The 24720-nt window shown below is 51.1% G+C and overlaps 1 protein-coding gene across 1 annotated transcript in view; it reads left to right on the top strand.

The window, feature by feature from the left end:
- The first annotated feature begins 12822 nt into the window (after positions 1-12822).
- Positions 12823-24720, top strand: part of LOC127028264 (olfactory receptor 14I1-like) — a 15423-nt gene continuing 3525 nt past the window's right edge. Inside the window, 1 exon segment of the mRNA XM_050913999.1 lies at positions 12823-13321. Coding sequence (XP_050769956.1) covers positions 12823-13321 — 499 coding nt within the window.

Genomic DNA, 24720 nt, shown 5'->3' with positions numbered 1-24720 from the left:
TAAGTCAAAGGGCCAAGCCCTGACCCGCAACCCTTGGGAGAGGAGATCCTGTCCCTCCCACATTGCTCAGGGCTCTTCCTGGGGCAGTGTCATGTGGGGATGTGCAATGCCTAGAGCAGGACTGCAGTACCATCTCTTCCAGGCTCATGGGTTGCCATGAGGAGGCAATGAAGTCCTGGTGCTATAATGATAAGGTGTCTCCTCACAGGCATCAACTGCACAGAGAAGAGCCATAGCCCACGAGAGCAACAGGCTTCCAGCCTTGCCAGAGCCTTCAGCTCTCTCAACCACACGTGTCCCACACCTGCACCACTTTCCCTGCAGGCTGGTGACATCCACCCTGCTCACCAACCCTGGTCTCACCTGAGCGTCGTCCTACCCTTACTGAGATCTCTCCATCCTCACAGAGTGCTCGTTGAGATACAAAGCTTTGGCTAATCCAGACTCTCTCTGGGTGGACTATTGTAACAGAGAACTGCACTTGCAGTGACATTTCTTTCTCCTCATCTCCAATCTCAACCTCCCAAGCTCCCTTTGTGGCATTTTTTCTTTCCCATGATGTTTCCCAGTTTGGAGAAAAGCTCCACCATCCCTGAAGCCACCCTGCAAGCAGTCTCAGGCTACTCCTATACTGCCCTGAGCCTCCTCTCTGCTGCTGAGCAAAAGGGCCAAAGAAGCCCAGGTTTCTCGGCCCCTCCACACAGGGTATCGGCTTAAGGCCCCAAACCCCACCTTGCCACTTCTCCTCTGGGCACTCTCCAGCTCCTCCCAACTCCATCAGAATAGGGAACTGATAACTGGGGCAAACCCCTGTGTGTGGGTCCCTACCAGTGCTGCGTCAAGGGGCAGAATGACTCCCCTGGTCTGGGTGAACATGCTCATCCTTATGCAGCCCCGTATGCAACTGCCCTTGTTCCTGCTGAGCATAAACCACTGGCTCGTACGGCGTCCCTCGTAGTTCCCAGGTCCTTCTCCTCAGAGTCACTGCAGAGGTTTCTGTGGGCCACACCACTGAGTTCCTCAAGGTCCCCCTGGACTGAAGCTCCATTTGGCCAGCTGTTCATGTCTGTGTGCAGGTGGCTCCCCATGCTGCTGGTGCAGGCTCACCGATAACAGCCTGAGGAGCTGCAGGTCTCTCCAGAGCCAGGTAGGAATTGCCATGAACACAATCTCCAAAAAACCAAATGAGAGGACAAAGCAAGCAAAAGCAGGGTCAGCGGAGAAAGGGTAAATGAGGGTTGGGCTGTTTGTATGCAAGGCTGTGTTAGTGGAAAACGCATACCTATAGAGACAGACAGACAAATTAGATCCCTCCAGGAGCTGGTCTGAGACCCTCTGTCTATGTGGGAGCTGGCCCCAGCTCCCATGAGAGATGCCCTTTGTGGCCCTTTGCTGGACTCTCTCCAGTTGCTCCATGTCTCTCTTGTCACTGGGGAGCCCAGACGTGGACACAGGCATTCGTCATAGCCAGCATGGGTTCACGAGGGGAAAGTCCTGCTTAACCAACTGAATTTCCTTTCATGACAAGGTCACCCATCTAGTTGACCAAGGGAAGCCAGTAGATGTGGTGGGTTTGGATTTTAGCAAAGCTTTTGATCCTGTCTCTCCCACTATCCTTCTGGAGAAACGGTCCAGCACACAGCTAGACAAGTCCATCATACGTTGGGTGAGCAATTGGCTGAGAGGTCAGGCTCAAAGGGTTATAGTAAATGGGGTTACATCGGGCTGGCAGCCAGTCACCAGCGGAGTTCCCCAGGGCTCCATTTTAGGGCCAGTGCTCTTTAATGGTTTTAGGAATGATCTGGACACAGGAATCAAATGTACATGAAGTCAGTTTGCTGATGATACTAAAGCAGGAGGAGCTGTGGAGTCCCTTGAGGGTAGAGAGGCCTTGCAGAGAGATATCATAGACTGAAGAGCTGGGCAATCACCAACCGTATGAAATTGAACAAGAGCAAATGTTGGATTCTCCACCCGGGATGGGGTAGTCCTGGTTATACATACAAAGTGGGGGACGAGAGGCTGGAGAGCAGCCCTGTGGAAAGAGATCTGGGGTTTTGGGTAGATGGCAAGTTGAACAGGAGTCAGCAGCATGCTCTGGCAGCCAAAAGGGCCTGCTGTGTGCTGAGGTGCATCAAGCACAGCATAGTGAGCCCGTCAAAAGAGGTGATTGTAGAATCATAGAATCATAGAATATCTCAATTTGGAAGGGACCCATAAGGATCATCGAATCCAATTCCTTGCCCCTCGCAAGACTACCTAAAACTAAATCATAAGACACACTTATGGTGTCTGTGGCTCTAATTGTATCTGTAATTGTACATATTGCTTGCCTGTATCTGCAAGTGAATGTGTGTATGGGCCTCTAATTACAATGATACCTGTGTGTGCTGGTTTTCACTGGCATAGAGTTAGTTTTCTTCATGGTAGCTTGTATGGTGCTATGTTTTGGATTTGTAATGACAACAGCATTGATAACACACCTATGTTTTAGTTACTACTGAACAGTGCTTGCTGTCACAAACATTTGCAACCGGCCCATGGCGACCAAGGAGAGAGGCTAAGAGGCAAAGTAAAGAATTACAGGGGCAAATATTTATTCATGTGCATGCGGTGTCCCAGCAAAATTGGAGCACCCAGAATGTGGCTTTACATAGGATTCTTATACCCTTCAAACATTCAGGTACAACATGATTTGACTAATCACTAACACCCACACTACTGATCACTAATCATAGTAAAACTTTACAGAACAACAATATTTCTGCAGCATTCTTGCTGCTTCTCTATTGATCCAGCTGTCCCTGGAGTCAGCCTTGCTCGAGTGACTGATCTGTGATGCCAGACAACGCTGGGAGGGTTTCAAAGAGGTGTGAGAGGGGCTGGGATGCTGGTGTTACCTTGGTTGTCCCAGGGTATCCTTTATCCTTCAGGGACACCTCTAAGCTTCCACAAAGCAAAGTCCTTTCCAGGGCCGGGTTGTCCTTTCGTTTGTTTTACTTAATCATGGACAATACCAAAGTCTCTAGTAAAATTCCACTACCTCATTACATTGCAGTGTATAATGTGAACTAATATACATTAACAAAGTGAATATCCTTTATACTGTAAAGACTGATGGTTATAATAGGTAGGGACCTGTCACATTACATTATTCATTGTTTTAGTACTAAGTCAAGTGCATAAGTTGATACAACACTGCAAAGACACATATATAATTACAAAGCAAAATACGAAAGCGAATACAGCATCCAAAATGCTTTTAGTTCATAATCTTATACTCAAGTGTGGGAGCCAAGAGGTTAACCACCAAATTACATGGAGGGGAGATGCCTTTCTTAATTCATGTACTACTTGTAAATGTGTCTTTTTCCTTATTTATATCAGATTCATCTTTCTGGTCTGGATTTACATAAACCCAGCAGCTGTCATTCAATAACGCACATACTCCGTCCTCTGCTGCTAATAGGTAGCCTAAGGCTAATCGAGTCTCTGTTACCTTTTGTGATCGCCATGTGATTTCTTCCTGTAGGGCTGTCATACTATCTGCCATTTCTTTAATGGCTTTTTCTAATTCTGTTGACACATTTCCAACCATGCTTTCTCGTTCAGCAACCCCTAACCATGGGATAAAAGCTCTTACACACAGGTGGAGCTCAGTGCCACATTCTGTCAGAGGGCTGCGATGCTTTTTCTCACATATACCAGTAGTTATGAGCTCCAGAGGCAGAAGAGATACTGGTTCTAACCTGTGCGGAGGGTATTAACGCACTGAGAGTACACTACCCAGCCCAGGTCGGGGGTCAATACTTGCATGCCCTTTCTCCACATATCCAATATTGCTCAGGTAGCTGTGTAAATAGAGGAGTAGAATCCTCAAAGAAATCATAATCATGGTAAGTATGTCCTGCAAAAGGGTTAGCGGGTACTGGATCTGGTTGTTTAGGTAAGCCAGTAAGGCTTGGACCCAGATTAGATGACTCAAAGCAATCAGGATCCCATAAGAAACCAACATTTTACAATTATCTTTCCTTTGATTATGGCTTCCTACAGAATACCGTGTTAATTTCTCTGCAAACATCCACATTGTTTGGGAGTTTGCAGAGCTCGATAAACTCCAGCCCAGAACAAATCTATGATGTGCTGTATCATTATAATAGGTTTCGTGTAAGGGTTTTTAAGTTATTCTTAGTATGAAAAAAAACCACCAGCATATTGCAACAGAGAGAATTCTCTCTTGATTACACTGTAGTTTTCAGTAAGGATATAGTTCAGTCCCTGTGCAATTCATAAGTAACACAGTACTTTCAACTTTCCTGTTGTCGAAATTTTTAGACAAGGTTAGCGAGGTCACAGCCAATCCACCAGCTCTGTGTAGGTTCCTGGCTATGGGTAGTTTTGTCTTTCTAGGGATGGATGTTCCTTTGGTGGCAGGAGGGTATCCTGGTTCCAATTCTAGACCGGTCACAGCTTTCAGGAGGGAGTGATGGATCCAAGTCGGTGAGCAATACCAACAATGGTCCCTCCCCCCAAGGACATAAGTGCAACTGTCCCCAAATGCCCTGGATGGTGATGCATTTTTGCTATGGGAATCCGGTGTTGCTCAGGTAAAATAGGAAGGTTTTCCGTCCCTCTCTCTGGAGTCCTCTTCCCTGGGAGTCTTTGGTTGCTTCATACCTTTTCCAAGAGTCAATTTCTTCAGCAGGAACAGTCAAATAGATCTTTTCAGGAGCGGATAACACCAGGTCAGACTCCTGGACTGCTTGTAAGCCTGGTGTTTTGTACGGCTGTCGTGCTGTGGCTTTAGCTGTAACATCCGCTAGATCTTTTCCTATTTCTTCTTTTGTCCTTTCACCAGTATTGGCTGGCTGATGAATGACAGCTAGTTTGTGTGGCAACTGTCTAGTTTTTAATGGTTCAGTACTTACTCTCACAAGAAGTTATAAAGCCACGCCCCTTCCAGAACTGCCCAGTGGCGTGGCACACTCCAAAGGCCTATTGAGAATCAGTGTATTTACAGTCTTGTCTTTGGACAGCTGGCAAGTCTTTGTTAATGCAATCCATTCTGCTGCTTGTTCACTCAGCCTTGGACTGAGTGGCGAAGGCTCCACGACTTTATTTTCAGGAGTTACTGAATAACCTGTAACCTGGTCACTGTTTAGATAATATGGGGACCCCTCTACACAGAGGTCAAGATCCGGATCTGGAAAGGGCACTTCTGTAAATATTTTTGGGTCTTTTGGGCTTCACGGGTTGTTACCACACAATTGTGATGTGGAGTTTCTTCCCCAGGTGGAGGGAGTAGAGTAAGAGGGTTCAGTGTATTACATCACTTCATTCTTATGTGTTCCGCCATTAAGAGAATCAGCTCATAGCGATGTATTTGCTGTGGTGACAGTGCTGTGTGACAGCAGCATTTCAAGTCCGTGTGGTACTTGTAGCACTAGAGGGGATCCAAGCAGCACGTTTTCACTCTGTTCCACTAGGAGTGCTGCGGCAGCTGTCCTAGGGGCACAAGCAATGGGTCCTTGAGCTGCCAGACTGTACTGGTGTTGGCTGGGATAGTTACATTTCTTCATGTACAAATAAGGTAAATGGCTTCCTGTAGTCTGGCAATCCCAGAGCAGGTGCAGTCACTAATGCGTGCCTCAAAAGCTCAGATGCCTTTACCTTGTCTGTTGTTCAGTGGATGGGTTCTCCAGCACCATGAGCAGCAGTCTGTATCAATGGATTTGCCATTTCCCCAGAAGCAGCTCTCCAGGGGCGGCAGAATGCTACAGCTCCTGAAAAGGCTCGCATTTGTTTTTAGTAACTGCTTGGGGAAGATTTTGAATGGCTTGACTACGGTGCTCAGGTAAACGACACTCCCCTTGTTGAAGAATGTAACCCAGGTGTTTTACACTTCTCTTACAAAAGTTGTATCTTATGTGGAGAAGCCCGATGGCCCTTCTCAGCAAAGGCCAACAGTAAGGTGTGGGTGTCAGCTCTATAAGATGCCTTGGTTACCAATAAATCAGTAACAGATTGCATCAAAAGGGATCCATTTCTTTAAAGACAGCATCCTGCAAATCTTCTAACAAAACTTTAGAAAACTAGTGGAGGATGCAGGAAAGCCCTGAAGGAGCCTTGTCCATGTTAGTTGGATCTTTCCCCAGGGAAATGCAAAAAGGTATTGAGACTCCGGATGAATAGGTATACTGATTTCAGGTCGAAAAAGTTGCCCGTGTACCTGTTAGAACAGGAGGAATTATGTTCATCAGTCAAAAGGTTTGAGACCAGATTCTCATAAGAAGAAGGGGAAAATATTTCCTATTCAGAGGCTCCTGTAGTGACTGCACCGTAGGTCCCTGGTAGCTGTCAGTCCTGGGTGAAATCGAGCTGCCCCTGGTGCAGAGAGCAGGGCAAGACTGCAGCAGAGGATTGAGAGGTGCTGTTGGGAGGCCCTTTGGTCACACTGGGCACTCCTGTTTCCCATGGCCTTACTGTCCACAATAATTACAACTGTCTCGAGTTCCTCGAGGTCCATTGCTCCTCCAATTTCCTCCTCTGACCTTACCTCAGAAAACCTCCGCATCCCTGTCCCCTTAGTCCAGGATTGCTGCTTAGTGCTGCTGCCAACTAGCTTTCTGTCCCTATTCTTTCTTTTTTTTTTTTTGCTTCAGCTGTCTTTCATCTCTTCCATTCAACACAAACATAGCAATGCTGACTATTTCATCCAATCCTTTGCTCTGCCATCCTGGCACATGCCTAGAAAAATATTTCTTAATCTCTGAGGCTGACTGATCTACAAAGAAAGATACGATTAAAGATCGATTTTCCACCTCCTCAGGGTCGACCCCTCCAAACAGTCTTCTTTGTTTAACCAATTGGGCATAATATTCAGAGAGGTGTTTGATATTTCCTTGCTGACATTCTTGGACCTTAACCCAATCTACAGTCTTTCTAATGACTCTAACAATCCCCCTCTCTCTCTTTGCGGCATACCTCTGTTCGCTGGTAAGTTGGGGTCCCGTCCCGGGTCATTGCCTGGCCATGGGCTTCTGCCCTGTGCTTCCCTGGCCCATCTGCAGTTTGTCTCTCAGATTTTCAGTTTTTTATCTGCAGAAAAAACAGTCTCAAACAGTTGCTGCACATGGGCCCACGTAGAGTCATAAACGCAGAAGATGCTGTGCGTGGTTTGCAGCAGCTTCTCTGGATCATCCCACAGTCTGGGCATTTGTTGTTTCCCCAAAACCAAATCAGTGGGTGCAAATGGCAGGCGGCCTGTTCCCACAGAAAGCTGGCCAGGTTCCCGTCCTGGCCCTAGAAATTCTTCTCAGAGAGGTGCTAGCAAAGCAGAAGCAGTAGCACTAGCTGGAGCAGAAACCACAGGAAAAGCAGAGAAAAAAGTAGTAGGATGGGCAGGTGGAGCTGAATGGGGAACATTCCTGATTTTCCCATTCGACTGAAGGTTTCATTAAATTTCTGACCCACAGGGGAAACTTCTCTCTGATATTTGTAAATTCCAGAATGGAAAGAGCTCTTCTTTTTCCCATTCATTCAGAGATCTTTACTTATTCTCTGCTCTGGAGGGAATTTTTTAGGTTTTGTTTGGGTTTTTTTTAATACCTGATAACCCAATGGTCCAGTAATTATCCCAGATACCCTAATAGTCCATCTGTGATGGGAACCAATCCTTCAATTGCTGGGATAAAGAGCTCAGCCTAATGTCATCAACAGAACCAGGCCGTGGCCATGTTTGGGACGCATCATCAAAGGCGGTCACTTCTGGCCAAATTTCCTGACAAAAGGCTTGGGCTTTTGATGACCCGGCCATCCCATCAATGGATTTCCAGGGTTACAGCAATTCATCTACTGGTGACCTCGTCACCATACTCTGTCTGCCTCCCACTATATAAAAACATCACCTCCTTACTGCCAAGCAAGATCCACGCTTCACTGTCCCTGTGCCCAAGTATCTTGAGGGGAACTCACTCACAAGCTCGCAGTGGAGATCCTCAGGGTCTGGGTGGTAGTGAGAGGTTGCATCAGGTGAGTTGGCTGTGTCCCACCTGGGTCGCAAAACTGTTAGGGAAATTCACAAGAGGCCTGTGCCAACTGAGCACTGAGGCTCGGACAGAAAGCATAGAATTACAAGCGTAAATATTTAGTCAAGTGCCTGGGGTGTTCCAGAGAAATTGGGGCACCCTGAATGTGGTTAATACAGAGGGTTCATATACTCTTCAAGCATTCAGGTACAAGAGGATTTGACTAATCACTAATTAACACACACACTACCCATTGCTAATCATAGTAAAACTTCACAAAGCAACTGCTTCTGCAGCACCATCATCCATCAGCAGTCTTGTTGCTTGTCTATTGATCCAGACATCCCGGGAGTCGGTCTCGCTATAATTACCTCTCTGTGATGCCAGACAACATTGGGAGGGTTTGAAAGATGTGTTAGAGGAGCTGGGCTGCTGGCATTATCTTGGTTTTCCAGGGGTATCTTTTATCTTCATGGAAAGCTCAAAGATACCGAGAAGCCAAGTCTTTATTTCAAGGGCTGTGCTGTCCTTCTGGTCCTTGTGATGATCTGCTGTCCTTTAGTTTGCTTCCTCAAGCATGACTAACCACTGCACAACATGAACTACATATATATGAAGAAAGTTAATACACTTTCATACTATAAAGAGTAGTTTGCATACTAGTTAGGGAGGGAAATGTTCATAACACTATATAGACACAGATACAGTATGGTTCCTCCCAGGAGCTGCTCTTAGAACCTCTGTCTATGCAGGAGCTGGCCCTGCGATCCCCTCATCCCCACAGTTCGTCCATGCACAGACAAGCACACACACACACACACACACTGAGATGGCTCTCTGCAGCACAGAATCACAGAAGCCTTGAGGCTGGAAGGCAGCCAGCTTCCCCCTTCTCTGGCCTTCCTCCTCACGCTTGATTTTTTGTCAGGAGCTCCTTTCTCATCCATGCCAGCCTCCTGCCACCTTTGCTTGACTTCCTGCAAGTTGGGGACAACCCTTCTGGAGCTTGAAGAGGACATCCTTGACTATCGTCAGCTCTCTGCACCCCTCTTCTCCTCAGTGTCATATCCCATGGGATTCTGTCAAGCAGATGCCTTAGCAGGCCAAAGCCTGCTCTTGCAGTCCTGCTCTTTGCCTTGTTCCCTTCTTCAGGAGCCTCAACTCTCCCTACTCATCCCCAACTCTTACATCCCTGACCAGCTCTTTCTTGTCTGTAAGTATGGTGTCCCACAGGGCACCTCCCCTCACTGGCTCCTCACTCACCCTTGTCAGGAAGACCTTCTCAATGAACTCCAAAAACCTCCTGGATGGCTTTCACCTTGCTGTGTTGCCCGTTCAGCAAATATTGGCATAGTTTAGGTCTGCCATGAGGACCAGGGCCTGCAAACAGGAGGCTTCTTGCAGTTGTCTGAAGAAGGCCTCATCTACTTCCTCTTCCTCATCAGGAGGTCCGTAGCAGACATCCACCCACCACAGTGTTGACCATGAGCCTTCAGCTCTCAGCTGACTCGTTGTCCGTCTCCAGGCACAGCTCCACGTGTTCCTGCCACTCTCGGCCATAAAAGGCAAGTTCCCCTCGGGGTGCAGACCTATGGCCTTCTCAGTGCCAGAGCCCCAGGACGCCACAGGTTTCTCCACGAGAAGGTATTTGTAGTACCCTGCAACTCCTCATGCTGTTCTCTTGTGAGAGACACCCCAATCAAGATGAAAGAGCTGCACCCAAACATGAAAAGCTGAGCCAATGGAGCTTCAGTCCAGGGGGCCCTGGAGAAACTCTGGCACTGGGCAAATGGAAATCACCTGAGGTTTTACAAGGAGAAGTGACCAGCCCTGCATTGGCAGGGGGCAGGGGGGCGAATAACCCCATACCTCAGAACAGGCTGGCACCTGACCGGCAGAGCAGTGACTCTGAGGAGAAGGGCCTGGGCACTACAAGGGATGCCCTACGAGCCAGTAGAGTATGGACACTATGAAGAAGGCCAGCTGCATAGGAGGCTGCATGAAGAGGAGCGTGGGCCTCCCAAACCACCTGAGTTCTCATCCCCCTCAACTCAGCACTGGTGTGTCCCAGTGTGTGGCTCCCCATTTTGGAGAAGTAGGGAGCAAGTGGAGAGTGTTGAGTGGAGGTCTGCCAAGGTGGGGTTTGGGACCTAGTGCACCTGACCTGTGTGGGGTGGCTGAGGGAGCTGGAGATCTTTGGCTCAGCGGTGTGGAGGCTCGAGGAAGTACAGGAGTAGGCTGAGAGTGACTGAAGGGTGATTTCAGAGATGATGGAGCTTTTCTTTGTAGTAACATACAGCATGAGGAAGTAGTAACGCCACACAGTGCAGCTGAGGAGGCCCAGACTGGACACAAAGAAATGTCACTCAAAGGGCAGTGCTGTGGTGGAACGAGTCACCCAGAGGGAGGCTGGATCAGGCCAAGGCTTTGTGTGTCAAGGAACAGCCAGGGAGGACAGAGAGGTATCAGTAAAGGAAGGAAGATGGTCAGGTGAGAGCAAGGCGTGGTAGCAGGGTGGATGTCTACAGCCTGCAGAGGAAGAGGTGCAGGTGTGGGACACTGTAGGACAGCCTGTGGTGGAGATGATAGAGGAGTGAAGAAAGTCTGCAAAGCCCCCAAAAGAGATGAGCTCTTTCTCCCCTTGGCTATGGCTGCTGTCTCTGCCAACGATGCCTACGAGGAAGCACCTTATCCTTACAACACAAGGGTCTCATTGCCTCCCCTTCCCCACCCGACAGCCTGGAGGTGTTGGACTGTAGTCCTGCACTTGACATTGTGTGTCCCCACGTCACACTGCCCCAGGAAGAGCCCTGAGCAATGTGTGAGGGACAGGATCTCCCTTCCCAGGGCCTGGGCTCACACCTTGGCCCTTTGGCTTAATGGAACACATCCAGGTTTCCTCAGAATCTCTTCCACCTTTACATTGCCTTTGCCTACCTGTCATCTGTGCACCCAGGTTTGTGCTCTAACCACACCCCAGGGAGGCTTTGTCAGTAATGATGTCCCTCAGAGGGACCCATTAACGCTCCTTGAAACTTTGGAGTTTGCATCTGACTTTGACTTCTGGAGAGGTTTCTTCAACTTCCTCTCACTGTCTGAGGTTCATGGAGTCGGCACCAAACCCACCAGAGGGGTCATTAAAAAGCCACCTTGGGCTGGTCCTGTGCTGCTGAGCTGTGCCGGGCTCCTGGGATGGAGGGAGCTGTCATGGCAAGCGGGCAGTGTGCTACAGACAGACAGCTCTGCCCAGGAGCGGCTCCTCTGCAAAGCGCAGCAGGGCTGAGGGCACTGCCTGCAGCACCGAGGGGAGACGTGCAAGAAAGAGAGAGGTTTAAAGGCAGTGTAGGATGGGAGGATGCTGAGAGCTCAGAAGAGGAGAAATCTTCACAACCCTTGACACGGTAAGTCTCTCTGTGCAGGGCAATGCAGCTGCAGTTCGTGGAGGGATCTCCTAAAGCTGGCACAGCCCACAGCCTGTGGGATCTCTCTCTGGTGTAGAGGAGGAGGATGTGCTCCAGAGCAGGGCTTCCCTGCTGCACCATCAGAGGGAGAGGGCATGATGGCTGCCTTCTTGCAGGGACGGCTGCAGGGGTGTGAAGGTGGGTGTGCAGGCAGGGGTGCCCAGGGCTGTCCTTCCGAGCAGGGTCCCTGCACCTCAGGCGGCTGTGTGCTGGGGCAGGGACTCTGCCGCCTGCCAGGGTCAGCACTCAGCCTGCCCGGGGAGCTCCCCATGGCGCTGTGGGGAGAAGCTGTGGGTGGAAGGAGCAGCCCTTGTCAGGGCAGGGTCCTTCTGCTGTTGAGAGGGTGTTGCATGGGTCAGGGCTGCTCACAGCTCCAGATCACCCCACAACATTGGCAGAGGTAGCATTTTAAGAGGAAGGTCAAGGCAGGGGCTACCTTGAAGATGAAGACCTTTCCAGGGTCTGTGATCTCAGCTTTCTTCTAAGGGAAAGGGGAAAGGAGATGTCAGGTTTGGATAAGTCACTGAGACTCCTGAACTGTTACACGGAGGGATCAGCACATCTGCCAGAAGCCTCCTCAAGTGCCTTCCCCCACTCCTCTACCTCCAGGCAGCACCAGCATCACCTTTGCTTGCAGCATCAGTGCTGATCTGCCCTAGTGCTTAGGACCTGCTAAGAGGGAGATGGCTCTGGGCAGTGCCCTGCTGCCAGGAGGGGTCTGCAGGGCCGAGCTGAGCACAGAGCGGGTGGGATGGGCTCTGTGAGCTCTGAGAGGGAGGAGACCTGGGGACAGAGAAACAGCTCCCTGCAGGGACAGCTCCAGGCAGCAGAGAGCCAGGCCACCCCTCTGCATCACTCTCTGCCTGGGGAAAGAGAGAAGAGTTTGGAGAAAGGGACTTTGAAACTGGACTCCTCGGAGCTCACTAAAGTCCAGTTTCTTCTTCAAGTACATTGTTAGTGAGGTCATCCTCCAACGGAGAGAGGTGTAGTAAGCACAGGGCACCTGCGCGTTGACCAGCAGGTCAGTCGTGGGCAGAGCAGCTCTCCTGACTGTGCATTAGGCACAGGGAGCCCATTTGTCCCTCAGGACTCTGCAGTGTTCAGGCTGAGAGCAATGCGAAAGACGTTGACTTCTGCCCCTTCACAGAAAGTGCCTTCACTCCGCAGCACAAACCTGAGCTCACAAAAAGGAGCTGAATGAAGTTCCCCCAAACAAATACAAGTAATTTTGAGGAGATTTTTTGGGAAACAGCATAGGACTGCCTCAAAGAAGTCTGCTTAACTTGTCAATGTTTTCTCCTCTTCCAACAGTCCCCCATGCCCACAGTGAACAAATGTCCAACAGCACCTCCATCACCGAGTTCCACCTCCTGGCATTTGCAGAGACGCGGGAGCTGCAGCTCTTGCACTTCTGGCTCTTGCTGGGCATCTACCTGGCTGCCCTTCTGGGCAACGGCCTCATCATCACCGCTGTAGCCTGCAACCACCACCTCCACACTCCCATGTACTTCTTCTTCCTCAACCTCTCCCTCCTCGACCTGGGCTCAATCTCCACCACTCTCCCCAAAGCCATGGCCAATTCCCTGTGGGACAACAGGGCCATCTCCTACTTGGGATGTGCTGCTCAGCTTTTCTTTTTTTTTTTTTCAGCAGAGCATTGTCTCCTCACCGTCATGGCCTATGACCGCTACGTTGCCATCTGCAAACCCCTGCACTACGGGACCCTCCTGGGCAGCAGAGCTTGTGTCCACATGGCAGCAGCTGCCTGGGGCAGTGCGTTTCTCTATGCTGTGCTGCACACTGCCAATACATTTTCCCTACCTCTCTGCCAAGGCAATGTCCTGCACCAGTTCTGTGAAATCCCCCACATCCTCAAGCTCGCCTGCTCAGACACCTACCTCAGGGAAGTCAGGCTTCTTGTGGTAGGTGCCTGTTTAGTTTTTGGGTGTTTTGTTTGCATTGTGGTGTCCTATGTGCAGATCTTCAGGGCCGTGCTGAGGATCCCCTCTGAGCAGGGACGGCACAAAGTCTTTTCCATGTGCCTCCCTCACCTGGCCGTGGTCTACCTCTGTTGTCAGCACTGGCATCTTTGCCTACGTGAAGCCCCCCTCCATCTCCTCCCCATGGCTGGATCTGGTGGTGTCATTTCTGTACTCGGTGATGCCTCCAGCAGTGAACCCCCTCATCTACAGCCTGAGGAACAAGGAGCTCAAGGATGCCCTATGGAAACTGATGACTGGATGTTAATCTGAACAATCAACTGCCCATCTTCTTCTGCAGAGCAGTTATAATGTACCTCGTTACAGGCCCAGCCGGTCGTCTGTAGTTTTGGTGGTTGTTGGTGGTGTTTTACTTGTGATAATGTTTTCATCCCCTTTCTAATTCACTCTCTGCTTTTCTTTTCTGACCAAGTGGCTGTGTAAATGAGGAGCCATGCTGTCTTTATGTTTAAACAAAATAAAGGGCCCTGCAGTGACTTTTTTTTTCTGAGATCCTTCCTCTAAGACCTTTTTGGAGCTGCAGGGACAGTCGCTGTGTGCAGAGGTGGAGGGGAAGAGTGTCCCAGCATGGCAGCACTGCCAGGGAGCACTTGGTCTTCCAGAGCTGTTCTCTTTTCACTTCCACACTCTCTTTCTGATCCTTGGGTTTGGTGTAAGGCCTGATTGCTCTGGCACCTTGGTCATAGTCCTGCTGTGTGGCAGTCCTGTGACTGCAGGCAGGGACAGGCAATGGGCACTTCTGTGACAGAGCTGGCCTCTGTAAGAGCGGTTCCATCATGAAAGGGCATCTCCTGAGGGCAGTGCCTGAAGCTAGGTCTTCTTCCAAAGTTGCTCTCAAGAACATGCCCAAGAAAGTGGCCCGCAGATGAAGACACCAGTGTACAGCTAAACAGTGTGAGTGTGCAGGGTTGGGGCATGCAGCAGTGTCCTTGCACAGCCAGGCCTCCTGCGAGAGACCTGAAGGACCAGCAGAGCAGGGTCTGGTCAGTGCCCGTGTTCACTGGACACCCTGCGGAAGCTGCCCCAGGGCAATCATCATGGACTAGCCCCTCACAGCCACCATTTCCAGCACTGGCCTCTCATCCCTGTTCGCAGAGGTTCTTTGACCCTCCACGGAGGGACACCAAATGAGTAGCTCAGAAGTCCATGTTGGCATTGTATGGATGAGATGTAAGCATGCACATCATGCGCGTGAGGTGAGATGAACCTGAGTGAGCACAAACGCCACCAGCTATTCCTAGGGGTTCCCTGAAGGCCTGAGAGACAGGCAACATCTTGAGGTCACTTCATGTTGGGAATAACATCCCATGGGAAACACCTGAATGCAGCACTGGGATGTGGCTTCCTTGAATGGAGGTCCCTGTGTCCATTTCTCTTGCCTTGGGGCATCTCAGACGAGTGCAGAGCAGGGCGACACATGGCAGGGCTGAGGTGCCTCCCAGCCTCTGGGAGTGGCAAGAGGAGGCCAGAGAGACAGGGTGACTCCTGCAATGCACTGCCTGTGCGTGTGCAAGGGAAGGGCTCGTGTCTCTGAACACATCTGTGTGCATCAGGAGTGCCTGAGGCCAGCTCAGCTGTGGACACCTGACAGAGCCCTGACACTGCTGTGGGTGACTCCAGGAACAACCCCCACCCTCCCAGTGAGATTCAGCTCAGCTGCCTTGGACAGGCTCATTGCAGGTGCTCCTGTTTGCTACGTCACCCTTGCCTGTGATTCTGGACTGTGCCCTCAAAAGTGCCAGAGCAAGGAGAGAGGTTCTGGGGTCCATGGAAAGGCAGACGTCAAAGTCATCTTCAAGAAGGACAGGAACGAGAATTGGGAGAATTACAGGCTGGTCATCCTACCTCCGTCCCTGGGAAGGTGATGGGACATGTCCTCCTGCAGCCGCCTCCAGGCACTTGAAGGAGAAGAAAGGGATGGCTGAACCAAAATGGAGAGGGGAAAGTAAGGGCATGTTGTGTACAGGGATTTTGCAAGGCCTTTGACATGGTCTCCCGTGGTGTCCTTAGAGCCAGGTTGGTGCTATCTGGGCTGAAGAAGTGGACTTACGGTGGGTGGGAAGTTGGCTGGATGATCAAGCCCAAATGTCGTCAGTGGTACAAAGTCCTCCGTGCAGCCAGTTACTAGCGGCATCCCTCAGTGACCAGCACTTGGGCCAACACTGTTGACCATCTTTATTATCCCCCTCTATGATGTGACGGAGTGTGCTTTCAGCTCCTTTGTGGATGATGCAAAGCTGGGCAGAGGCCTTGAACAACCTCATCTAGTTCACCCTGCCTTGAGCAGGAAAGTCGGACACAATGATGTTCAGGGCTCTCTTCACACTTGCGTTAACCTGTGAGTCAATGAATCTTTCCCTTGAAGAGGTTTTTGAAAGTTGAATAGGCTGAGGAAGAAGGGGAAAAAAGAGGCAGAAGAGGAGATATAAAATGTGTCAACACAAATACTTCAGTTCCTCTGAAGAATGTTTCTCCACTCCAATCGTTGGTAGGAAATATATTTGACAAATTTGCTAAAACAAGCATACTTTTATCCAGTCAGGTCTTGTGCCATAAGGAGGGTGGTGGATGGGTATGGTATTATGAGGTTGCTTGTGTCTCAGAAACTCCTCATCCAGTAGGAAGGGTATGGCTGTGAAGGGGACTGTGAGGTCAGTTCTGTCTCTGGAGGTGCTAGGCAGCAGAAGGAACATGGCTGGGAAAGTACCTCTGCCCAGTACCCCATAGGCCCTGTCCAGGAAGAGGGCTTGGATAGGGGCTGTCATGTCCATTCCGCCCGAGTACATGATGGGACAGCCGCAGGCACATGGCTTGGTCGCGTCTATATGAGAAGCTGAAAGGCCAGCAGCAGTCATGTGGTTTAGAAGATCATGGTGAGGTTACTTCTCTCTGGTCAGGTGAAAGGCCACAAGAAGGCTAACGGGTTGGGTTGCCTGCTTGAAGGGTCCTTTCTGAGATGGTCGAGCTTTCCTTGGTAGTGGGAAAAAGCAAGAGAGAGAGAAAAAATATGACAAAGTGCAACTTGGAAGGTGGAGACTGGCTATCAGGAGGAAGAAGTGTCACTCAAAGGGTACTGCTGTGGTGCAAGAGGTCACCCAGAAGGAGTGTGGATCAGCCCATGGCTTTGTGTTTGAAGGAACAGCCAGTGAGGGTGGAGATACACCAGTGAACGTACGGAAATGGTGAGGTGAGAGCAAGGCGGGGAAGCGAGATGGGTGCCTAGAGCCTGCAGGGAAAGAGGGGCAGGTGTAGGACAGTGTAGAACAGCCTGCGGTGGAGATGGCAAGAGGTGCTGGCAATGCTGGAAGGCACCGACAGAACCAGGGTCTCTGTCCCCATGGCTCTGGCAGTTGTCTCTGCCACTGAGGTCTCTGAGAAGACATGTTGTCCTCATGGCACTGGGGCCTCGATGCCTCCTCGCAGCCCCATGGCGAAGCTGGAAGTTGTTGTGCCATTGTTGTCCTTCGCTCGGCCTTGCACACCCCACATCCCACGGTCCCAGGAAGAGCCCTGAGCCACGCGTGAGGGACAGGACCTCCTTGCCATGGGCTGGAGATCAGGGCTTGACCTTTCTGCTTCATAAAGCAAAGCAAGGGTTTTCTCAGCATTACAGCCACCTGCACAGTGCCTTTGCCTACCTGCAATCACAGCCTCCAATTCTCTGCTCTAACGAGTCCCTGGGGAGGCTTTGTCAGTAAAGGCCCTCAGTGGGGCCAATCAGTGCTTCAAGGTACTTTGGGTTTTGCTTCTGACTTGGACTTCTTGAGAGGTTTGTTCAATCTCCTCCCAGTGTCTGAGGTTCATGGATTCAGCACCAAATACATCATGGGGCTCATTAAAATACAGAAAGCCTAATGAACTATTTCTCTTCCTAATTTCTTCAAGTCTTCAAGCCCTGTACAGCTAATTGGAGTCATTTCATACTGTAGAGAAGAAGAAGATTTCAAAGTGCACCTAATAAGAATGAGGTTTTTTTAAAGTATATTTTTAATTACTTTTCAGTTTAAAGAAGAGGTGATAGAAGCTTTCTCTGATTAATATTGATGCAGAGTGTCTCCTCAGGAGGTCTGGGCAGGTAGGAAAAGCAGTCCCTTGAGGTCTGACACTGTATGGAGAACTTTGCTCCTCACCTCCCCAGCCTCACCAGTTTCTGACATTGGCCACCTGGGACTTGCATCACTCTTCCTTGCATCAGACTTCTCCACTGAAGTCTGCAGCTGGATGTTACAGCTCCTTTGCACCATCTCCCGCCTGCTCTCCTTAGAGAACTGGCTGCACACAGGCACAGAAGATTTTTTCCTATTTGTAAGACAAGAAAAGTAAAGCATGATCACTTTTCATAAACAATCAAACACACTCTGTAACCATAGGCTCAGTACAAGCTGCCTCTAGTGAGGTTGCCTTTTTACAAAGGATAATCTTGTCAGAAATGTTTTAGATGGGTAGATACAAAAAGCTAGATAGAAACATAACTAAAAAGTTGGCTACAGAGAGAATTAGACTACTGAAAGAGAGGCCAACTTTTACTCCTGGAACCTCCAAGCAGCAGCATAGGTGAGAGGGATGTGAATGAACAAAGAGTAAGGGGAGGAGAAAAGTGGAGAATAATGGAAAGGCCTTTGCCTCGGCCGTCTGCATCTGACAAGATGACTTCAGAAATGGTCATTGTATCAGGACAGGTGTAAGTATATGAAAGATCAGAGAAACTAAATACACCGATAGAACAGGCAAAATGTGGTACTGAAGTTACAGGGGAACGATTGATTATTCTTTGGAATATCCCTTTTGAATTGGATTGGTAGAGGTCTCTTGTGAGTGAGGACATGCCAATGCTGCACTCATCTTTGAAAGTGTCCAAAAATGCAACCCAGGGAACCACAGGCTGTACAAGCTCACTTTGGGGAGGAGCGGCCATCAATGAGAGGATTCTTGAGTGACATTTCTGGGCACCTAAAAGAGAAGAATGTGTCCAAAAGCAGGCAGCATGGACTTACCGATGGTAAATCATGCCTCAGTAAGGCAGTGGTGACAGTAAGGAAAGGTCCCAGGTTTCCTGCGACCATGGAAGTCAGTCAGATGTTAGTATAATCAGAGCAGCGCAGCTTTCTTGTGCTGCTCCAGGCTGTGCGGCTCAGATGCAGGGCTACTTGACAGGTATCCCCAAACAGCCCTGATCATTTCCTTTGCTTCCCCATTCACTCCCTCTTCACTCTTTCCCACCTCTCCAGTCCTACTCTTTAACCAACCTTATCCACTCCCTTGCAAAAAGTCAACCCCTTTTCACCATTTCCCCACTGGCGCTGCATTTCCTCACTTTGCACCCTCCTTTCTTGTTTCTGAGATGGTTATCCGGTGCTTTCTACCTTGATTAGCAACTCCATGACACTACTACTCTTTTCTTATCTGTAGTGTCCTGTCGCTGCTTAAGTTCTGGTCTTGTTAGAGGCATCATGCCTCAGGAGGGACATCAGCACATGTACTTTGAATGCCTGCCTGCTGGAGGTTCAGTCCAGAGGGACCTTGACCCACCTGGGGATTTGGCCAACAGAAACCGGAAGGTTGAGAAGGAAAAGCTGCAGAAGAACTCCAGGCAGCAGCATGGGCAGTGAGCATAGCAGCTAAGGAGTGCCCTGAGGAGAAGGGCCTGCGAGTCCTGATGGCTGCCATATGAGCCAGTGGGCTTTGCCTTTCAAAAGGGAATGGAGAGACTGGAGAGGGTGCGGAGGAGGCCTGCCAAGATGGAGTGAGGAGCCTAAAGCAGGAGCTGTGAGGGAGTCTGAGGGAACTGGGCCTCTCTAGCCTGCTGAAGTGGAGGCACGGGGCAACCTCGTAAGAGCCTACACCTACGTGGAGAGATGATGGAGCCAAGCTCTCTTCTGCAGTGGCCAATGATATGACAGAGGCAACAGCCACAAACTGCCTCTTGGGAGCTTCAGGCTGAGCCTCAAGAAAAGAAAATGGACTAGGAGGAGCGTTGCTGTGATCTCCACCTTTGGAGCTCTTCAGGTTTGAGCTCCACAGCCACAGCCAGCCTGGAGGCTGGACTAGAGACCCCCAGAAGACTCTTTCCCACCAACCCTTCCAAGAGCTGTGCCTTCACCACGTGCCCTCTGAGAAAAGATGAAGGTGGAGGTGAGGGTCTCTGCATCATATGCTCATAGGAGAATTCAGGGTGGAAGGCAGCTAAGGAGGTTGGTAGTGCAACGCCCAGCTCCAAGCAGGGCAAGCTCTGAGGTCAGGCCAGGTTGCTCAGTACATGCCAGCATCCAGAGAGAGAGCTTACACGTGAAGCAGGCACCTAGGCCACCATTACAGACATGGAGATGAGGCATTTGACCAGCTCCATCAACACAGCTGACAGTATGCCATGCCTCCTGAGATTCCTGGGAACATCCACCTCCTTGTCCAGAGGAGTGCCTTCCTTCTGCAAGTTTCCTGGCATAGCTGCAGAGCATGGGGTGCTTTAGGTGCAAACAGAATTGAAAGAAAGCCTCTGCCTTGGGTACTCTCAACTGAATTGCTGAAAGAGCAAACGATGGAGGGATCTCAGCATTTGCAGGTTCCTGTGGGAGATGTAAGGCCTCCAAGAAAGGAGCTGAAGAGAACACTTTAGAACTAGCATAGCCTTTAGATCATTTTGGATGTGATGGCTCTGCTCCCCCAGCTCAATCATTGGCACCCACAAACCTCACCTGCTCTTCCTTTCTCTCCTCCCCAACCCTGAGCAAGGGACAGGAGGAAAGGCAGCAGAAAGGCCCTTAGGGCTCTGTGAATGAGCTGGGGTCTGGCACTTGGCAGGGCCACAGTGTCATTGCAGTGGACCCCCAAGAAAGAACCAAGGTGGGAAGTGAGTGTGCAAGGCTGAATCCACAAAGTCCATGGGCAGGCAAGGCTGTGTCTCTGGCTGTGTCTGGAGAGCAGGAGAGCTCCAGCAGAGACCAAGGTGGGGCTGAAACTGAGGCCTGGCTTCAATGGTCTGCTGGGCCCATGGACAGAGGGGTGAGTGGAGGCCGCAGGTGATGCTGGTCAGGGCCATGAAGGCCTATGGATGGTGTCAGGGCCCTGACACTGCCCCCATGGGATCCCACCTGCCAGTGCCCTCAACAGGCCAAGTTCTCATGCCCTCATGTCCAGGGTCTGTGCGCTGCTACTCTCCTTCCCCATTTCCCAGGGAATCTGGGAGACCACAGTTTCATGGTCCCTACCAGCCAAGGCTGACACTGGTCTTCACATCCCTGATCAGCTCTTCCTCGTTTGGGAGTACCAGGTCCAGGTGAGCATCAGAGTGGATGGCCCATTTCGAAGTTGACCCCCACAAAAGCTCCCACCTCACCTGTTGCCTGTCCCACAGAGAACTCCATTTATCTGAGCTGCCCTGAAATCACACAGGGCATCCCCCACTTCTCACCTTCCCCGTCGGTCTCTCCTAAAGGCGCTGTATCTCCATCCACCACAAAAGCCATGGGAGCTGTCCTTCCCGCCTCAGCTCTCCTTCCCCTGATGTCCCAGCTCTGTGATGGCGCACGAGGCTCCTGCTGTCTGTGCCCCCGGTTGTGGGCTTTGGTGCACATTTGGGCTGCAGCACCTCAGATAGGGCAGCAGGGCCAAGGGCAGACTTGTCACGTGGAAACCTGGTACCCACAGACTCGACCCCTGGGTGGCAAGGCTTTGCTTCCCAGCAGAGGCATGCTGGAGGGGATGGCAGGTGGCAAGAGAATGAGGAAGGAGGTTGCCACAAGGAGAGCAAAAGCTGCAGTCCCCAAGGCCCGAGAGCAACAGGCCTGGGCTGTGCAGCCCCGGCAGGAGAGGGCTTTGCTGTGCCAGGTGACTCTGCAGCGCTGTGTGGGGCCCTGTGACAGAGGGGAAGCTGCTGTCCAAGAAGGACAAGGTGCTGCTGAGAAAGTCCCTGCGGGAGGACAGCCTGTGATCCAGCCACCCTGTGGCCATCATGCTGGAGGCCGACCGGCTAGAGAGCAGCTCTGCAGAGAAGGACCTTGGGGTCCTCCTGCAGCGAGGACAAGCAGCTGAGCATGGGCCATCAATGCAGCCCTGCGGCAAAGGCCAACAGCCTCCTGGGCTGCGTTAGGAAAAGCACTGGTGGCAGATGGAGGGAGGTGGCCCTTCCCCTCTGCTCGGCACTGCTGAGGCCCCATCTGGAGTGCTGTGTCCAGTGCTGGGCTGCCCAGTACAGCCAGCTTGTTGACCTCCTAAAGCAAGTGCAGCAAAGGGCCCCAAAGCTGGTTTAAGGGACTGGAGCATCTTTCCTAAGAGGAAAGGCTGAGAGATGTGGCACTGTTCAGTGTGGAGAAGAAAAGGCTTGGAGAGATCTTAGTCATGTCTATAAAATTCCATCTGAGCCCAAGAAAACACTGTTTGACTGTGAGGGTTGTCAATCACTGGAACAGGTTGCCCAGAGAGGTTGTGCAGTGTCCCTCCATGGAGACAGTCGAAACCCAGCTAGCAAGGCGCTGAGCAAGCTGCTCTAGCTGACCCTGCCTCAGCTGAGGCCTTCAACTAGATGATCTCCAGAGGTCCCTTCCAATCTCAACAGTTCCATCATTCTGTGAGTATAAAGGAGAAAAGTAAGACAGAAAGACATGAACCCCACATAGCCTTGGCGCAAATATGGTGGGATCCCGTGGAGAAAACCCAAGCTGGAGCAGGGGAAAAGTGTGAGGAAGGAGCAGCAGAGATGTTCTGTGCTGACTGTAACCCCATTCCCCATCCCTCCCCCTCCTTGTCTTGGGGTTGGGTGAGTAGAAGTGTTGGGAATGAAGGAGTAATCTGAGCTGGGAAAAAGGAGTGGCGTGGGGAATGGTCTGTAATATTTTTGTTAGAGTTTCTCACAATCCACATCTTTTTTTTAATTGGCAATGAATTAAATTGATCTTCCCCAAGTCAACTCTTCTTTGCCCAGTAATTGGTAAGTGATGACAATGACAGTAAGGGTAAGTGCTCTCCTTTTCTTTACTTGACCCATAAGCTTTTCTCTATGTTTTTCTCCCTTTGTGCTGTCGTTTTGAGGAGGGAGAGTGAGGGAGCAGCTGGGTGGCTGGGTGGCTGCTGCTCAAAGTTACCCCAGCACAGGAGCGCATCAGGCCTGCTGCATGCAATCTGGGGCTCCCCAGCACAAGGCAGGCCCTGACAGAGTGGCGCGAGTCCTGCAGAGGCCAGAAGGATGGTTGGGGCCTGGAGCACATTATGGCCAAGGGGAGGCTGAGAGAGCTGAGTTTTGAGAAATCCCTCAGAGCCCCACACGGGAGCAAGGACCCAGGCCACTTGGTGGGAGCTCAAACAATGGAGATTTTCGATACATGTCACGACACGTCCGTGAGCACCTGATCTAGCTGGAGGTGTCTGAGAACGGGCTTGGCTGAGAGACCAGCAGTGGCAAGAGCTCTGGGACTTGGTTTGTAACGAGTGTCAGTAGGAAAGTGGTTTTCTTTTCATTACTAATGGCAGTGGAGCTGGGTATCAGAGAGCCCCAGAGGAGAACAGGGGTGTCCATGCAGCAAAGGTCCCTCCTCAGGGCTGGGGTGTATGGCCAGAGCTGGAAATGGCCGGTGTGTGGGGTGGTCAGGGAAAATTGCCCTGGGACAGCTTCCCTGGGGTGTCCAGGGAAGATGGCACAGAGCTGGGCCCCTCTCTTCTGCCCCTTTGGTGCCTTGCTTCCTTCACCATGAGGCCTGGCTCTGCACTGTGAGCACCCTGCCTCACTTTGCACGCTCACACAGCTGAGTTCTCCACGGGTGTTTTCCTCTGCCAGACACTTTCCTGCCCAGCCCAGCCCCTCCCAGCTCTCCCCACCTCCCCTGCATTCTGCCCAGCCCAGCCAAGCCCAGCAGCCCACTCTGCCCTGGCCCCACCACACTGCCCACCCCAGGGTGCTGCAGAGCTCTGGGCGCTCCCCCCACAGCCCCAGCCCCTCTGAAGGCACAGCAGGTCCTGGGGGGCAGGGAAGGCTCTCAGCCTGCCCATCAGCCCACGGCTGCTGCTTGCAACAACGACACAAGCAAACAGAGGCCACTCACTCCCAGGCTCTCCTGGCAGTCATTTTGTAGCTGAGCCTCACCGCCACTGCATTTCACCTCTTCTCTGCCCCCATCAGCCCCACTCCCAGGGCACCACCACAGCCCTGGGCCTCCTCACGCAGCTCCCGCATCTCTCCACTCTCCCTTCCCTCTGCCTGCTGCGTCCCCACTCACTCCATGCCACTTCAGAGTCCTTCTTTGGGCATACCTCGATTCAGTGCTTTACTTTTGGGGGACATCACCTTGGAGGGGTTTCACCTTCTGAGCTTTATTCCCTCCCAGCCCAAGGCACATGGCAAGTCCCCGTCCTCTCCCATCCCTCCACATTCATTTTTGTAGGTGCCATCAGTCCTGTCATACGTGAAGCAGCCTGAGGAGGGAATTGGGAGCCCATGCCCCATCTCCACTGCCACTGGACACCACAAAGAGAGCCTTCAGGCACTGCACGTGGGAGATGCCCTTTTATTGAAGAGCTGCTATTGGACAGGCCACATCTGATCCAGATTTGTACAAGGGTCAGGAACAACTGAATCAAACCTCAAGACAGGTAGTAGAAGCCCAGAACATTATCTATAGGTACGATTACCACAAGGGAAAAAAGCAGGCTCTTGGCCTCTGGGAAATGCACAGAGAAGGGGAGGCAGGTTATTATTGAAACAGCGTCCATTCGGGCAATTTCCGTAGGGCATCCTTGAGCTCCTGGTTTCTCATGCTGTAGATGAGGGGGTTCACTGCTGGAGGCACCACTGAGTATAGAAATGACACCACCAGATCCAGGGATGGGGAGGAGATGGAGGGGGGCTTCAGATGGGCAAAGGTGCTGGTGCTGACAACAAGGGAGACCACGGCCAGGTGAGGGAGGCATGTGGAAAGGCTTTGTGCCGTCCCTGCTCAGAGGGGATCCTTAGCACGGCCCTGAAGATCTGCACATAGGACACCACAATGAAAACAAAACACCCAAATGTTAAACAGGCACTAACCAGAAGAAACCCAGCTTTCCTCATATAGGAGAGTGAGCAGGCGAGCTTGAGGATGTGGGGATTTCACAAAGAACTGGTCCAAAGCATTGCCCTTGCAGAGAGGTATTGAAAATGTATTGCAGTGTGCAGCAGAGCATAGAGAAACCCACTGCCCCAGGCAGCTGCTGCCATGTGGACACAAGCTCTGCTGCCCAGCGGGTCCCGTAGTGCAGGGGTTGGCA

This window comes from Gymnogyps californianus, unplaced genomic scaffold, assembly GCF_018139145.2.
Source record: "Gymnogyps californianus isolate 813 unplaced genomic scaffold, ASM1813914v2 HiC_scaffold_31, whole genome shotgun sequence".
NCBI lineage: Eukaryota > Metazoa > Chordata > Aves > Accipitriformes > Cathartidae > Gymnogyps > Gymnogyps californianus.
Note: the sequence above shows the minus strand (reverse complement) of the source record. Positions and strands in the feature narration are given on the sequence as shown.